General features: G+C 42.1%; 1 protein-coding gene across 5 annotated transcripts in view; it reads right to left on the reverse strand.

Moving 5' to 3' along the window:
• The window catches only part of rtn2b (reticulon 2b), a 149002-nt gene that overhangs the window by 109075 nt on the left and 21288 nt on the right, over nt 1-18639 (reverse strand). For all 5 annotated transcript variants that reach the window (XM_035433575.1, XM_035433576.1, XM_035433573.1 and 2 more), the window contains exon 3: nt 17836-17974. In XM_035433575.1, the coding sequence (XP_035289466.1) occupies nt 17836-17974 (139 nt within the window). The remainder of the gene's footprint in view (nt 1-17835; nt 17975-18639) is intronic.

Below are 18639 nucleotides of genomic sequence, written 5' to 3' on the forward strand. Positions count from 1 at the left end.
TTCCCCATAGAGATGAATGGCAGAATGTTCAAATCTAGAGAGAGACCAGAGCACTGCTGCTAGAAGACAGACCATTGTGACATCACAAGGTTGAGAAGACAGAGCATTGTGACATCACAAGGGTGAACATTCCGCCATTCATTCTCTATGGGAAAAATTTCCCAAAAAAAGTATAATTTCTCAAAAGCCGTGCACCTAAACTTTCCACAAAGTAATAGCACACCATTCCCGATCAAGCCGCTCGATTTGACATATTGCACGTGTATGTAGTGCGAAAACTCTGGGAGGAGTAGCGGTCCAAAAAATGGGTGGAATAATAATAATAAACTAGACAATTCCTGCAGAAATTGTGAAGTGTGGTTGCCGCCAATGCAAAGTCGACTTTCTGTTGAACAGAGTGAACAGTGGTAGGTAGTTGCTATGATGTTTGAGGCAGTTGCTAGGGTGTTGCTAGGTGATTCTATGGAGTTCTAGGTGGTTTCATGGAATTCTAGGCGGTCGCTAGGGTGGTGCTAGGTGGTTGCTATGGAGTTTCAGGTGGTTGCTATTGAGCTCCAGGTGGTTGCTAGGGCATTGCTAGGTGGTTGCTAGGGTATGCTAAGTGGTTGCTATGGAGTTTCAGGTGGTTGCTATGGAGCTCCAGGTGGTTGATAGGGCATTGCTAGGTGGTTGCTAGGGTATTCTAAGTGGTTGCTAGGATGTTGCTAGGTGGTTGCTAGGGTGTTGCTAGGCAGTTGTTATGGTGTTCCAGGTGGTTGCTAGGGTATTCTAGGTGGTTGCTAGGGTGTTGCTAGGTGGATGCTATGGAGTTCTAGGTGGTTACTATGGTGTTGCTAGGTGGTTGCTATGGAGTTATAGCCGGTTGCTAGGGTGTTGCTAGGCATTTGCTATTGAGTTATAGGCGGTTGCTAGGGTATTCTAGGAGGTTGCTATGGAGTTATAGGCGGTTGCTAGGGTGTTCCTAGGCATTTGTTATGGTGTTCCAGGTGGTTGCTAGGGTGTTGCTAGGTGGTTGCTATGCTGTTCCAGGTGGTTGCTAGGGTGTTGCTAGGTGGTTGCTATGGAGTTCTAGGTGGTTGCTATGGATTTATAGCCGGTTGCTAGGGTGTTGCTAGGCATTTGCTATGGAGTTATAGGCGGTTGCTAGGGTGTTGCTAGGGTATTCTGGGTGGTTGCTAGGATGTTGCTAGTGGTTTCTATGGAGTTATAGCTGGTTGCTAGGGTGTTGCTAGGCAGTTGTTATGGTGTTCCAGGTTGTTGCTAGGGTGTTGCTAGGTGGTTGCTATGGTGTTCCAGGTGGTTGCTAGGGTGTTGCTAGGTGGTTGCTATGGTGTTCTAGGTGGTTGCTATGGTGTTGCTAGGTGGTTGCTATGGAGTTATAGCCGGTTGCTAGGGTGTTGCTAGGCATTTGCTATGGTGTTCCAGGTTGTTGCTATGGTGTTCTAGGTGGTTGCTATGGTGTTGCTAGGTGGTTGCTATGGAGTTCTAGACGGTTGCTAGGGTGTTCTAGGTGGTTGCTAGGGTGTTGCTAGGGAGTTGCTATGGAGTTCTAGGCGGTTGACTCTTTACTGAGTCCAATGTCGCGACCCATAGTTCTCAATGACAAACGGTTCAAAAGTTATGAAATATCAAACATCGGCCAATCAGGAAGGGGGGCGAGGCTGATCTACACCAATGGACAAAGGACTCTCCACCATGTCCAATGAGGCAATTTGTGGGCAATTTTTCCCCATAGAGATGAATGGCAGAATGTTCAAACCTAGAGAGAGACAAGAGTACTGCTGCTAGAAGATAGAGCATTGTGACATCACAAAGGTGAACAGACAGAGCATTGTGACATCACAAGGCTGAACATTCTGCCATTCATTCCCTATGGGGAAAAATTGCCCACAAAAATTCAAATTTTTCAAAAACCGTGCAACCATTCTTTCCACAAAGTAATAGCACACCATTCCCGATGAAGCCGCTCGATTTGACATATTGCATGTGTATGTGGTGCGAAAACTCTGGGAGGAGTAGCGGTCCAAAAAATGGGTGGAAAGAAAGAAAAATAATAATATGTGAGATAATAGTAGTGTGATTGCCTAAGGCAACCACACTAACTAGACAATTCCTGCAGAAATTGTGAAGTGTGGTTGCCGCCAATGCAAAGTCGACTTTCTGCTGAACAGAGTGAACAGTGGTAGGTAGTTGCTATGATGTTCTGGTGGTGACTATGGTGTTTTAGGTGGTGTCTAGGGTGTTGCTAGGTGGTTGCTATGGAGTTTGAGGCGGTTGCTAGGGTGTTGCTAGGTGGTTCTATGGAGTTCTAGGCGGTTGCTGTGAAATTCTAAGGCGGTTGCTAGGGTGTTCTAGGTGGTTGCTATGGAGTTCTAGGCAGTTGCAAGGATGTTGCTAGGTGGTTGATAAGGTGTTCCAGGTGGTTGCTATGGAGTTACAGGTGGTTGCTAGTGTGTTGTTAGGTGATTGCTATGGAGTTCCAGGTGGTTGCTAGGGCATTGCTAGGTGGTTGCTAGGGTGTTGCTAAGTGGTTGCTAGGATGTTGCTAGGTGGTTGCTATGGAGTTAGAGGCGGTTGCTAGGGTGTTGCTAGGGTATTCTAGGTGGATGCTATGGAGTTCTAGGTGGTTACTATGGTGTTGCTAGGTGGTTGCTATGGAGTTATAGCCGGTTGCTAGGGTGTTGCTAGGCATTTGCTATGGAGTTATAGCCGGTTGCTAGGGTGTTGTTAGGCATTTGCTATGGTGTTCCAGGTGGTTGCTAGGGTGTTGCTAGCTGGTTGCTATGGAGTTATAGGTGGTTCCTATGGTGTTGCTAGGTGGTTGCTAAGGCGTTCTAAGCAGTTGTTAGGGTGCTCCAAGTGGTTGCTAGTGTGTTGTTAGGTGGTTGCTATGGAGTTCTAGGCAGTTGTTAGGGTGTTGCTAGATGGTTGCTATGGAGTTCAGGGCGGTTGCTAAGGCATTCTAGGTGGTTGCTTGGGTGTTGCTAGGTTGTTGCTATGGTGTTCCAGGTGGTTGCTAGGGTGTTGCTAGGTGGTTGCTATGGAGTTATAGCTGGTTGCTAGGGTTTTGCTAGGTGGTTGCTAGGGTGTTGTTAGGTGGATGCTATGGAGTTCTAGGTGGTTGCTATGGTGTTGCTAGGTGGTTGCTAGGCATTTGCTATGGCGTTATAGGCGGTTGCTAGGGTGTTGATAGGTGGTTGCTATGGTGTTCCAGGTGGTTGCTAGGGTGTTGCTAGGTGGTTGCAATGGAGTTCTAGGTGGTTGCTATGGTGTTGCTAGGTGGTTGCTATGGAGTTATAGCCGGTTGCTAGGGTGTTGCTAGGTGGTTGCTATGGAGTTCCAGGTGGTTGCTATGGTGTTGCAAGGTGGTTGCTATGCAATTCTAGGTGGTTGCTATGGAGTTCTAGGCAGTTGCCATGGAGTTCTAGGCGGTTGCTAGGTCTTTACTGAGTCCAATGACGCGACCCATAGTTCCCTATGACAAACAGTTGAAAAATATCAAACATCGGGCAATCAGGAAGGGGGCGAGGCTGATCTACACCAATGGACAAAGGACTCTCTACCAAATCCAATGAGGCATTGCACAATTTGTGAGCAATTTTTCCCCATAGAGATGAATGGCAGAATGTTCAAATCTAGAGAGAGACCAGAGTACTGCTGCTAGAAGACAGAGCATTGTGACATCACAAGGGTGAGAAGACAGCATTGTGACATCACAAGGGTGAACATTCCGCCATTCATTCTCTATTGGAAAAATGTCCCAAAAAAAGTGGAATTTCTCAAAATCCATGCACCGAAACTTTCCACAAAGTAATAGCACACCATTCCCGATCAAGCCGGTCGATTTGACATATTGCACATGTATGTGGCATGGGTATGATTAATATCAACTAATCTGCGTTAGTATTATAAATTGTACCAATGTCTTGCTTCGTTTAAGCCATTTTTCAAGTCGCTGTGGTGTTCACATCTGGAGTTATAAAGCTTTAAATAGGGTACCCCCTAAATGGGCAAGGATTGGCAAGATTTGGCTTGTGCGCTAAGAGGTTAACTGCGGCATTGTATTTCTTCATTAAATCCTTCATATACTCAAAATAAACGTGGAGTTTGCAGGCCTTCCATTTACGTTCTGTTTTGCGTACCTCTCTCTTTAGGGAGCGGATGTGGTTGTTGAAATTGTTTTGGTTCTAATTCTGATTGGGGCAACTGAATCCAATGTTGCCAGGCAGAGGTCGTTAAAGGAGTTCACCAGTAGGTCAGTGTCAGAGAAGAGAGGCAGCTCGGAGGAGGGGGACGAAAATGCATCCAAAAATTTGCTAGCTGTTGTTGAGTTTATGATGCGAGAGCGAATGGGGCCAATGTAACTTTAGGGGGCGGAGAGGAATATAATTTAAACACAATGCTAAGATGATCAGATACAGATATTAATAAGTTCCATACTATCATTCTTCAGACCATGAGAAAGAACAAGATCGAGAATATGTGTGTTGTGTTGGCCCTGTGGGGTGTAAAATAAAATTAAAAGACTCTAAAAGGTTGAGAATTTCTCCCGCAAGTGCATCACTAGGACAGCATACATGAATATTAAAATCACCAATAATACAGATCCAGTCATAGTTACTCAGAAGCAAAAAGAGCAGGTCTGAGAATTCAGAGACAAAAATGCTATTTAGGTTTAGGAGGGCGGTAAATTAAAAGGAATAAAATAGATTTATGCTTGTTAACACAAAATGTTAAGTTATCAAAGGAGGAAAATTCCCCACAGGATACGAGCTTATAGACATAATCGTCTGTAGATGACAGCGACCCCCCCACCTCGGCCAGACAGCCGAGGTTTCTGAGCACAAGAAAAAGCTGGAGGAGTCGCTTCATTCAATGCGCTGTATTCCTCTGCTTTTAACCAAGTTTCAGTGATACAAAAAATATCAATATCATTAGATGTAATAAAATCATTGCATAAAAAGGATTTGTTGTTTAACGTCCTTACATTTAAAAGTCTAATTTTTATAGCTATGCTTCGGAGGGCGGAAGGGAGAGAGTTTGGGGGGACATAGATTAAATTACTTCTATTCATTTTCTGCCAGTAGGGGGCAGAGTATGTTTTTTTGGTCTGCTACGGTTAATTCTGACAGGAGGGACAATGGTTATAGGGTGAGTAGGGTTAGTAGGGGGTCCTGGCTCCACGTGAGCAACAGAGCAAAAGCATGAGGAACTAGTTAGACTGGCACTAGGACCCCGGGGACGTCAATAGTAGTGGGACTGGTTAGAACCAGAGACTGTAAAAATATATGGACAAAGCTACTGTGACTTCACCCATTGACTCTCCGTGGGTCTCTAAAACACGTTTTGAAGCTCAATGGCGGGCGCGGCCATGTTGTTGATTTGGAGCCAAAACCATAGAGTTAAGCGGTTCTGTGATTTTTACAATGTGATTGACAGTCCGGCGCGGAAAAACCCATCAACCTGAACGAACGATTGCAGAATGAACTTGATGCGAGCTGACTGTCTGCCGTTATGTTTTAAAATATATTATCAAATTTAATTTCCATCTGTGACTGTACTGTGTCATGTAATCACATTATATGTATGACATTAATAATACAATTATGTTCAGTTATCTTCAATTTATGTTTCTCAGCAAAACGAATATGCTTAGCTAGCATATCAGCTTGCCAGTGAGCTAGGTAGGCTATCCGTGGTTAGCTCACGCATTAGCAATATGAACCACAGGGGAAGAACATCGACTACCCTGATGGTCAATCAATCAGAGATGTGTAGGCTACTGCTGATTTGACTAGGCTAATTTTCATATAACTGTCTGGTAGACCTGCTGTTAACCGAGCAAGTTATCGTCATAGGTTTTTGCCACTGTCAGTTAATGAGCCAGTAACTGCTACTACTCCATCACTGTTTGTGGTGTTCACTTGCTGGGTGACGCTAGCTGACCAATCGTTCGCAAGTCACTTTTTACCGAATAAAAATTAACACTGTCAGCGGTGATTAACAAATCTACCAAGTATTTTAATAACTGATCTGCAGGCGTGTAAATATGACAACGCACTTTGTATAGCAAGTTTTCCACCTGGTGCATGAAGACAAAAATAATGTAGGCCTACATTGAATTTCTAATTGTTATTAGGCTATTTTTTTTTTCTTGTAGATCATCAAAACCAATGGAGAAAAGCCAATATATGCAAGGAGCCCCCAGGACCGATTCTGAGAACCACTGTCTTAAATGCTAAAAACATGTTCCTTTCTAAATGCCAATCTTACAAAGATGGTTAATTTTGTTAAATTCTGTGTGTGTGATTTCATCGTGTGTTTTATGTTATCCAGTAAATAAACCTTAAGACTCTTATTTCGCTTTGTGAAACTGAAAATTTTGCAGTGTTTATCCCAAAATCGCGATTGTAGTAGCTTTGTCACATGCGTGAAGCATGGCCCAGGTAGACATTTATGGAATGTACACGACTGATAAGTTTGAAAAATTGAATATTGAACAGGGAGTTCATTCCACCACTGGAGAGCTAGAGTAAAGAAGCTCCGTGATCCTGTAACTTGGGTGGGAGGGGGTGCAAGGCGCCCTGCTGCTGCAGAGCGGAGTGGTCGAGCAGGCCTATATAATCAAATTATGTCCTGCAAGTAGATAGGGGCCATGCTGTTGGCTGCAGTGTAAGGAGTGGAGTAATGTGGGAGAATTTGGGAAGGTTGAAGATGAGTCAGGCAGCGGTATTTTGAATCATCTCTAGTGGAATTTGTGACGCCTGAGTATCTTTCAAAATAGCTGTGTGTAATACCACACGTTGTTTACATTACATTACATTACAGGCATTTGGCAGACGCTCTTATCCAGAGCGACGTACAACAAAGTGTATAACCATAACCAGGAACAAGTATGACGAAACGATGTTACGATGTTGTCGTCCAAAATGTAGTATAATCTGGCTTGACTGACAATTAATTGATCCAATAGGTGAAAGAATAAGCGTTCTAACAATGTACTATGTCTAATTTTACTTTTGGAATAGCGTTTTATAGCTCAGCATAACTGAAAGTTTTGTCTCATTATAGCTGCACTATGCATTCAGTCTGTGGTAGAAGTAAAAGACACTGCACCTGGTGAAATTTTATGGATGATTTTCGTCATTTCTTGAAAAATATTATTCTTGAGAAATTCTGAGTATGGCTAAGACAAGGCTGATAGACCTAGCTGTTTTCTGGAATAAGTTGGAACTGGGGAATGACAACACTGATTCTGTCTCTGCCTCTTTCCACTGAACACAGATAAGATTTCATCGTCCAAATTCTTGATTTTGGTCATTTCAACAAATGGTGTCACTAGGGAACACTTTATTGGGGACGACTAATATCATTTTCAAAGGACGGGTGAAGTATACCTCATTGCAGTCTTCCAGTATCAAGGAATTAGGGAGTTCACTAACCATAGGCTCAAAATTGTGGAAAGAGCTATCAATTAGGTAGCCTAAGAGTTTTCTTGCGGTCACATAATTGGTTGCATTGATCAGATTCTGGACCAAGAGATAAGTAGAGTGGGTGTAAATTTCTAAAAGAGGGTCCCGCAAATGGTTAGGTTTAGCTCGTAGAAATACAGAGCAGTTTGGAAGAAAGCTCCTGAGCACTCAAATGCTTGCCACTTCAGGATCATAAGTCTAGTGGGAATACCGGTGGTCTTAGTGGGAATAGCCATGTCAAACTTACTCGCCACTCGACAGACCTAGGGAATTACTTAATCAGAGCGCATATGCTCTGAGTCTGCGTATAGGAGTTTGTCCTCTGTGCACACTTGAGACCACAAGACGCCATTAATGGTATCAAGCGCAGACCCCGACCAAATTAGTGTATTGGCTCCAATGTAGATGGAGTGGGACAGCTGGGGCACCACACTGAAGTAGTGGGTCAGTTGCTTCTTCATGATCTGAAAAGCAAATGCACAGATCCCAATGCTCTTCATTGACATATATGGGAATTCAGCTGAGAGTAGTCTGTGGCTCTTATGAAGGGTGGACAAGCGTCTTTGTGGGAAAGAAGGTCATCTAAGTCTTGGACAGATGGCAGACTTCTCAGACTAGATTGCCACAAGGGCATCCTGCACATTCACCCATGCCCCACCAGTGAGTAAAGAACTGTAAAGTTGTGGTTTGGCCAAATCCAAGGCACACAGGAATGACTCACGTTCGTGTCGAAAATGGGCTGGAGGCTAAGTGTACTCGGTCTCCTGAGGAAAGTCACTGAGAGCAGATGAGAGGTTTTTGGGGGATACTGGGTCTCCAGAATGGTGTGTGTGGGACTCAAGTTCTATTTTGGATGAGTCCGCAGTGGCTGAGAGTGTCTCAGCCCCTCCATTGGTTTGCATGGTTGTTTAGTTGTACCAACATCAAAGGGTTTAGGAGAGGTGACTTGTGCCCTTAGCTGTCTCCAGTTCCAGTCGATCAATGGAGCCAACCTGCTAAGTAGGTATGTTCCAATGAGTGGGCGTTTGGTGTTAAATTGGGAAATGTAGAAAGGATGGATCATCTTTATTCCCTGGAAACCAAACTCGAACCAGGTTCTTCAAGTGATGGAAGCACGGTCCTGGGTGTGATGTTTAAGTCACAAGATTCCACATTGAGATGTTTACTGGCTGCCAGCATTACCTGGGCAATTTCTGAGAAAGTAGCAGGGCACATGGACCTCTGATCCAGTGTCCAACAGTGCACTCAGACTTACAGTCTTCAATAACAACTGTGCCTTAAATGCGTTTGGTGTTTCCATGTTGGACTAAGTCCCAGAGTAACTGCAAAAGTGGAGTGGCTTTGGCTATTAACAAGACAGATTTCTCGGAAGTTAGCAGGTGTTCCGCTTTGCCTGCAGATCCTTTTTCCCACCCCACAAGACTCTTGGTTGTGGAGAGGCATCTTGGCCTAGTCATGCTGTGAGGGTGTCCCTATTACCCCCCTTTAACCCTCTGGGGTCTGAGGGTAAACTGAGGAACACTAGTGACTGTGCCATGCTCTGACATTTGTGACAGGAGCCAGAAAACCAGGCTTAGATGCAGGAAAGTTGATATTGAGTTTTTTTATAGTATATGCAAGCTGAGAAACAGAGCTTCAAATAGATGTATCATACATGGGATTGGACAATTACTGAGGAAGTTGTGCTGTTTTGAAGTTAGACATTTATGCTGAATGGGCTGCCAGGAAACCAGAGATTTTCACTTCCAAAGATTGACAAGGGATTCCCACACTTTTGTGACATATTTCCTTAGCAACCATGTGTTTAAATAGATACCAGTTACACCAAATTACACATAATGCATTGTGATGGTATATTCTACCTATTTGATGTTGAATGCATGGAATACATATGTTTAAACTGCTTAGAAATCAACTTTAATGTAGGGTGAAAGCAGAAGTTGGGATCCTCACTGCCTCTTGTTCACATCCACTCAGACTTTGAATTAATTTATTCAGCCTTAGTCACACCCCTCCTTGAATAATAATGATGCCTTTGACAAGCTGTCAATAGCTGCTGTCCTACTACTCACCAGTGAAAAGAATAGTACTTTACATCATTTTAAAAGTAATTAAACTACCACAAACTACTGGGAAATGTAGCTACTAGAGCTTAAATAGATACCAAATTACACATAATGCATTGTGGTGGTATATTCTACCAATCTGATGTTGAATGCATGGAATACGTAAGGAATAAACCACAATGGGCAACTAGAAAGGTTACAATTCCTGAAGGAATTGTGCGGGCTTGCTTCAAATTCGAACTGGCACTGGCCGCAAGCCTCAACGCGGGTTGTAGCTGTGTCCGTAGCTTCTACTCATGCGTGCAGGATAGCATCCGTACGCGCTAACTAGGTTAACTAAAGTAGGCGAAAGGCTAACATGTTAAGATGTTATCTTCTGTACAGATGGGATTTCTGTGAGTTCCCGCATGTTTGATGAATGGTGCTACTCGTTTCAGCAAGGCATCAAAACGCTTAGCACACATTTGGAAATAAGAGTGGTGGACCTATACCATAACTCAATCAAATTCATCTCCCTAGCTCTGTCTTGCTTTTTAAAATGGTGTGGTCATGCACTGTACAGTGTTTTTCCTGACCCCTGAAACCGGGTTTGACTGCCAGCTAGTTTTATGATAGGTTCGCCGTCACTTGTTACCTAGCCAGTATTAAAATTCAGCTGGGTTTTAGCTCAAAATGGTCTCACGGCATGCTTTTTATCCTGGTTCGCTAGCTAACTAACTACTGAATTATATTATATAGTAACAGCGGTTACTATAAACGCAGTCGTTAACAAAGATAGAGAAGAAAATGCGTCCTGTAGCCATGAGTTAAATACGAAACGCCTGTTCTACCGTCCAAATAAGAGACGATTCAGTATTTTGCGCGATGGGTGGCAACCCTAAATGAAGCCAGTAACTAGAACCGTGATTCAACCTTGCCATCAATTGTGAAATTGGACACTGAAAAAGGGAGGGGACATAACAACAATTCAAAATCGAAAGAATAATGTTGCTGTTTTAACTGCGTTAGAATGCTGGATTTTGTAGCGCATTGATTTTAGAACTGTTAAAAGGCCGAGGTATCCCTTTACTTCATTTACTTTTACCATGTCAATCCATTCGTTCTTGTCACTGGCACTATCTAAATTCAGCTCGGTAATTTGGCAGAGAGCATTAGCCACGTTACCAGCGTTGTCACACGTGATAGAATCTCCCGCGACACTCGTAAAAAAGTAGACTAGATTGTAAAAAACACAAGGTATTTCCTGACTACTTATGCAGACCTGCCAACCTTAGGAAAATATTTTGAGTACCACAATAGTCAGTGTAACGCTTAGTTCACACGCTTTCGCACCACTTCGCTTTGCACGCACACACAAGCCTTTCTTCATAATTCTAGTTTTGACTGTTAAAGTGATCCGGAAAAATTGTATAATTTGACCTGATTCTAAAATATCACTTGCACTGCACTGGGCTATATTACGATATACTTTCAAGTCAAAAGTTTGAGTACACCTGTTTAAAACAATTTTTTCATGATTAATATTTCATTATAATTAATTATTTGCTACGTTAGCAGTCAACAGTCAAACACCTTTGCAATGGTCACTTTGCTCCAACAGAGCGTGCGCGATTAAAAGTTTGAACAGGAAGTCTCCGTAGCGTTTGAGTTACTGCAGCTAAATTACTCCATCAGTTATTCACACGTCTCGTAACGAGGCTAAATCGCATGCGAGCTACTACTATGGCTAACTATATACGCAAATTTATCTCATTAGGATATACCCCTTGCAATACATCATCTTATCAAGTTACCGAACATGTTTTACCGTTTTATATGTTAACATTACGGTCACATTTTTGTGCTTGATTATTACTCCCCACTTCCCATTTTACCTCAGCAATGCAGCGTTATGCCTCGATGGATAATAAAGTACTGCTGCGTATCAGTGGATGTTGAGTGGGTTGGGGAGGGGTTACAGAACCACAAGCACAAGGTCGTAGCATCTGGTTCAATCCGAGGGATGTAGTTTAAATACCAAATAAATGTACGGTATTGTTTTGTGTTAATTGGTTGTTTTCCGTAATTCCGTAATATATATATTTTTTATTATTTATTTTTTTGCGTAGTTTCAGCTGGCATTTCGTACCTGCGTATTTTGACCAAGAATTGCGTGGTTGGTACACAAAATGCATGCAGGTTGGCAGGTCTGCTTATGCAGGAATGTCATGCAGAATGGTCCCCTCACAACAAGCAGACAGAGAGAGATAGAGAGAAAGAGAGGTTAATTATTTAACTTTTTCTCATGTTTACTGATCGAACGCAAGTTTGATATTAAGGTATTAGAAAGTATACATGTTTAAGAAGTCATTTCTGCAAAAAAATTTGGGTGAAAAAAAGTGTTTTCAACTAAAACACGATTTCTGGAGAATCACCTTTTGTGACTTAACCCTCTGGGGTCTAAGGGTAAAATGAGGCACACTGGTAATTGTGCGATGCTCTGACATTTGTGTAAATTTCATCAACTTTATATACAGTGATTCCAAAGTGTTTCATATCTTTGTTTTCAGCACAGACTCAGCTACAATAATATGGCAGCAGTAAGTAAGCAGTAAGGTCATAATCATGTGTGGACTTTAGACTGCTCTAAAAACACACACACTGTAAACAGTAGTTTTGAACATGCACAGGAATGTTGTAATAAAGCACACTGAACAATTGTGAATAAGACTTTTGGTCACTGAAATGAGTTCATCAAGGTCTTGGGTATCAAATGATGACAAAATATTTGAGCAAATCCAATGAGAAATATAAAATACATTGCTAAAAGTTAGTGTTGTGACTACTACTACTATTTTTCAACATCAGGTGAGAATGGGAGGGCAAATGGCCTTTCTGTAATGAATATGCATTGGGTAGGACGACCTGCCAGCTAAGTAGGCTATTCACACCTGGCCGCATGCCTCCCCACCACTAAGACAAAGACTCAGTGAGCCATTTAGAAGACAGAAACAAAGACATCTTTTGATTTTCAGAACCTTTATTGAAGCAAACTATACGCATGGAAGATGAGATGAGACTGGTGTACTCTTGCAACGCCTGCGTGGCCTCTTAGCTAGTGGTGAACTAGGCCGTGTTTCCTGATCAGCATCTCTGTAAATATGATAAAAACAAAATTGTTAGGAAATGTGACATCAAATCAAACTTTATTTATATAGCACACTTCCTTCAACAGGTGAAAATTAAATGTGCTTTACAAAAAAGGGACAAACCACTAACTAATGAAAACAAAACTTAGGAAATGTGACCTAGTTACATCATATACAAACAAAGAACCAAACAAACACAACCAGACGCAGAGAGGTAGCCTGTAATTTTTAGATGCAATGGTTAGAATCGTTCGTAGTGTGGGAATTTAGAGGTGCGCATATTAGTGAATATTCCTACAAACACACAGAGAAGTTCTAATACAGCACAAATATTTACAAATAATGCAAGCTATCAACGAAACAACATTATCTAATCTAAATAAACATTGATATTCCAACTGAACTGCACGCAACTCATCAATAACAATGCCTCAGTCTGAAGTAGGTCTGTTTAGCTAAGTGGTTATTTTATTGCTATTTCCCAAACTAACATACAGTATGCTATTATCGATTGTGCGAGGACACCCAGTTTTAGAATCCTAGCCACTCCACTACACGCCACGCATAGGCTATTTATTACCAATAAGATCGTAAAAAATACAGTAACAGTACATGCCTCTCTACTTGCTACTTCTAACACAACCAGATGCAGAGAGGTAGACCTAGCCTATAATTTTGAGACGCAATTGTTTGAATCGTTCGTAGTGTGGGAATTTACAAACGCACATATCACTGTATATTCATATAAACACACAGATAAGTTGCAATACAGTACACAAATTTATCAATATGATCATAAGAAATACACTTACTCATGAAGTTGATCCTCAGCTGGATCAGTTCACTGTTCGAAATGACACCGCTCTTCATCAGTGTCGACTTCAGTGACCGGACCTCTATGGTTCACGTCTTCTTCATCATCGCTCTCCAACAAGGCATGAAGCACGTCAAGTCCAGTCATTTTCCAAAATTAAATGAAATGTTTACCTCAAAAGAAGTGAATTAGGCTATGCTTTTACATTTTATCCTGCTTTCGCAGGCTTGGCATTTCTCACATGGATCTCGCATCGCCCCTCCCCTAGTCCCCTTCTATGGAGAGTAATTATAATGTCCTAAGCATGTGAATGCGATTTGGACTTCCTGCTGAGCGAAATTCACATAGTAATGAGTAAGGATTAACAAAGCATACATGGTCTAATTGATCAAATTTAAAACATTTAAAACAATTTATATTATTTACCAATGGGCGCACTGGAAAGTTGCGATTCTAAGGTTTCTGACAATGTTTTTGTTGCGTCTGTATGATAACTGCTTGTGAAGTTAATCATCCAAATAGAAACAAAAGTTAATTTCATCTTGTTGAGCTCCGCCGGCAGAGCTCCCGACCCCACAGGGTTAAAGGCTTTGCAAAAGAGGCTATGCCTTGAGTGAGGTCGGCTAAGGAGTCCTTAATGGAGTCCAGTTCAGCTCTGAGCTGCTTCGCGTCTGGTTTCCTATCCAGCTTCCTGAATCTGCTGTCCTGCTGTGAGTCATCATTCCTATGCTCTATCACCCCCCCACTCCTGTCTGTACACCTTTGCCCATGGCTATGGCGTGGGTTCCCATAGTCTCTCTGCCTACCATCATAACTCCTGGACCCCTATCATTCCTTCCACCTGCCGATTGCTGTCTAATGATGAGAGGAGAGGTCCTGAACCCTCAAGCTGAAGTGGGGTTCCGGAGCTTTTTATTTCAAGAACTCTAGGTTCTTCCTTCTTTTCATTCTGACCACTTGGACGGATGATGGCCTCCCAGGCCATTTGCGCCATTTTCTGGATGCAGTGCATTGAGGGCCTTCAGTGATCATCACCATGGGCCACAAGGGTGACAAGAGCATGAATGGATGGGTACAGGTTGTGGAGGAATAAAAACCTAAAGGCTCGGTCTTCCTTAAGACCAGGCATATTTATTCCTTGGAAGAAAGCATATCTCAAGCAATTATAAAAATCACAAGGGTGCTCAGATCGGCCATGTTTTACCTGAATTGCAGAAATTGTGGCTGATGTCTCATCAGCAAAGGGTGCATATTCTTTGGATAATGCTTTGCGCAGCCGGTGATAACTGTCACAAACAGAAAAGGGCTATGCTTCTATGAATGCCCGAACAGGGCGAGAGGTCATCTTTTAAATGAGTTTGGCCTTCTCTTCCTCAGTCGCTCGCGACAGCTCAGACAGGCTATGTGCAATCTCCCGCAGGTAGTCTACCACGTTGTAATCGAGCTTCTCGGGATCGAAACATTCAATGTCCTTAGCTAGTGCATCAAGGTGTTTCCAGTGTGGTCTGTTTGGAAACCTGTGAGACCTTCTTGACGAGCTATATGAGGAGTGTGAGTGTGGAGTGTGGTATCCCAGCTGTCTGAGTCAGAGGGACTGGAGCCAGATTAGTTTCTTTGAGAGATGTGGGACCGTGATCTGTATCGGCGCCTCCTACGGGGCGAAAGTGAATCATCCCTGCAAGACTGGCAGTATGAGACCGCAGTTTCCCCTGAGATGGAGAAGAATAGCAGTCTGATTCATCGCCTCACCGAGGGTGAGAAGAGCGGTGTTCTGCATGGGGTTGCCGTGGGGAGCAGTCCGATTCCCTGTCTGAGGGGGAGTGCATGAAGCGGACTTCCCATGCTCGGTGAGGAGGCGAGAGTGAGGGAAATCTGTGCCTCTGTGTCTCCCTTCGAGGAGGCGAGAGTGAGGGAGATCTGTGCCTCTCTCTCCTTACGAGGAGGTGAGAGTGAGGTAGATCCGTACTGCTGCAGTGCCCGTGAGGGAGGTGAGAGTAAGGGAGCTCTGTGCCTGTCTCTCTCTACGGTGGGGACAGAGGGAGACCAGGGAGTGAGCAGAGTGCTCACGTCGAGTGTCCATGCGCTCAGTCAAGGAGGAGTACAGCTGTCTTGCACCAGACGTAGTGACCAAGTTTTTTTTTTTGCTTAACCCCTTAGCGCACATGCCAAATCTTGCCAATCCTTGCCCATTTAGGGGGTACCCTCTTTAAAGCTTTATGTGAACACCACAAAGACTTAAAAAATGGCTTAAATGAAGCAAGACATTTGTACTATTTACAATACTAATGCAGATTAGTTTATATTCATAATTTTGGAAGAAATAAAGTGCCACAAATGCAATTGTCTAGACATAAAATCAAAAATGAATTTGCACTTTTTTAGTTCGCAAAGAAATACAGAGAGATTGCATATATACAGCAGGTTAAACTATACATGTGCTGGATCAAAAACTTCTAAGGGTGGATATGTAGAACTACTATAGATTTATGAAGCAAAAACCCAGCGTCTCCAAATCTATCCAACATGTCTAAATTATGCATTGCTGTAAATCACAACATATTCATGCAATTCACTACAAATCAACTGTTTTGACTCAAGAAACTCACTGTTGTACATTTTCAAGTGGGAATTACAAGCGTTCCATCAGTACAGTGGCCTAAAATATCTAGGGGTCCAGAAACATATCCAAAACCTCTCCAAAAATGAATAAAATGCCTTTTGTCCATTATATAGCATATAAAGGAGCCCCTTATGAAGGTTTAAGATGAAACATTGCTATCAGATTAAAAAATAATGCAAAAAATATTGCATTATTAATACAGTACCTAAATGTGTAATTATTAACTCTTGTATGTATTTCTATACTCTGTACTCTCGTATGTTTTCTTGTATGGGGATGGGACGACATGAAAACTATTTTCAACCGCCCACCACGTTTTGGCAATGTTCCAACTCTCACGTCATCACTGTTGCATGGTTCACAAAATCTATTACACTACTAACTAACACTTACATTACAGTGTGAAATATCCACATTCTATAATACCACTAACCTATTTAAAGACACTCAATTTCAAAAATAATGTATATAACCGAAATGTAGAGATGAAACGGTATGAACATTTCATATCACAATTATAGTGACCAAAATTATCACGGTCATCGGTATTATCGCGGTATTGTTAAAATGTGCTGAAAATGTTCAAAAAATACTGATACACACACTGAAATCATTTCACCAAGTTTTATATTGAAAACCACAAATAAAAGTAGCAGCACTATGCACTTTTTGTTTGCATGAACACTAAAATAATAACATAGCCAATACCTTATGTAAACATATGAAAACCATATCAAATGTGCATTAACATGAAAGATGGCACCATGTGGCCATGAGAGGTAACTGCACTTTGTGCACATTGCAGATAAGAAAACAGCAACCAAAAAGACATTTCTTCACATTCTATGCTCAAGCAATGAGATCTAGTCTTTTACAGATTTTTCGGCACTGGTCGTGCCTGACCAGAAAAGCTTGTAAGGACAATTTCACTGTTTCATTCATCGTTGTTGGGAGGGTTTTCTGTTGTTCAGCCCAACTCTGTGAACCATGTATATGCTTTGATGACAGGGATATTGAGGATTCATCTAATTCCCCAATCCTCCACCCACAACACATTCCCCCTGCTCCCCAAAAAAAAAAAAAAAAAAAATTTAAATAGGGTACCCCCTGAATGGGCAAGGATTGGTTGGATTTGGCATGTGCGCAAAGGGGTTTAGAGGGTCTTGGTTGATGCATATATGCAGCAGTGTTTGTTACTGCTGTCAGTTTGAAACAGTCTATATCGATTGTGTATTTTAGCTGGAACACTGTAATGGCCAATCAGCATCCAGGACCAGAGCTCTCCATTTTATAATTATTATATACTGACTGGTCTCATTTACTAAATACGCAAACACTCTCTTAAATAAATGGAATTAAACACAAATGCCTGCAATGTCAATGTAGCCTAAATTATCAAGTATAATAGAATCAGTAGACCTATCCCTGGAGGTAATACTCTCAGTGTAGAACAAGCAGCAGGAATGATGACATGCTGTTAGCCATTCTGACTGCTTGAAAAGGATCTGCAAGATTGATTTCAAATTTTATGGGCTAATATAGAGTACTTCAAACCCTTATTTGAGCAGTTCTTCAGGTCATGTGTTTCAGCTTTTATTCAACCTTACTATTATATCAAATATTTTTTGGCATGGTACATATAAAATAATAATCACACCAGCTGAGCTGGATCTTAGGGGAGAGGATAGAGGGAGTGCCACCATTTTAGCAATTTGTTTAAAATCTGGGTTCAAACCTTGATGGAGTCGGTCAGATCTGCAACAAAGAACAGCTGCTTGATTTTGGTGATGGCGGAGGCTGTCAGGACAACAATCTGCTGAACATAGACTATTGTCTGCTCATCTGTCAGGTTGGCATCAGGCTCGATGTAAGACCTGAGGAGAGAAGGGCGAACCGAGCAAACACACACACACACAAACACAAACACATTTACTGTTTTAGCAGCCACAAATATAGATGCAAAATGTAAAATTCTATGGAAGTCCAGCATCAAAATTCTTTATTTATGCATAATCTCCCAAATGAGCCTGTATCTGTTACTTTCAGCATTCCAATGCTATCTCCAGATCCCTTATACCAGATGCCTGTAATTTGAGATCAAAAGCTATAGCCTATATGACACTGGGTGTATTAACAACCTATTTGCATGTAGTGGATGCATAGTAACAAAAGTTTGTGCATTGTTAACCATGTATGAGGTGTGAACCCTGCTCTGTGACAGCTTCGGACTGAGGAAACTCAGTGATAGCACCACCGACAACTAGCGGGTGCCCTCGGTATTTCAATGCCACTCCATTCACACTAACGAATGGATAAAAGTAGAATCATATGAAGCATAATTAACAAATACTGTTCTGATAACCAAATGGTCTGAAGCATACAACATGAATGCAGGCTATTATAATCTTACAGTACCATGTTTCTGAGTTCCTTAGCCTGCGCCGCTTAGAGATAATCTTCATCTTCCCGTAACCTGAACCGAAAGGAATCATGTTTTACCAAATTTACCTAAATATTTTACTAAAGTTATTGAAACCTG

The sequence above is a fragment of the Anguilla anguilla genome, chromosome 9 (genome assembly GCF_013347855.1).
Source record: "Anguilla anguilla isolate fAngAng1 chromosome 9, fAngAng1.pri, whole genome shotgun sequence".
In the NCBI taxonomy this organism is placed as follows: Eukaryota; Metazoa; Chordata; class Actinopteri; order Anguilliformes; family Anguillidae; genus Anguilla; species Anguilla anguilla.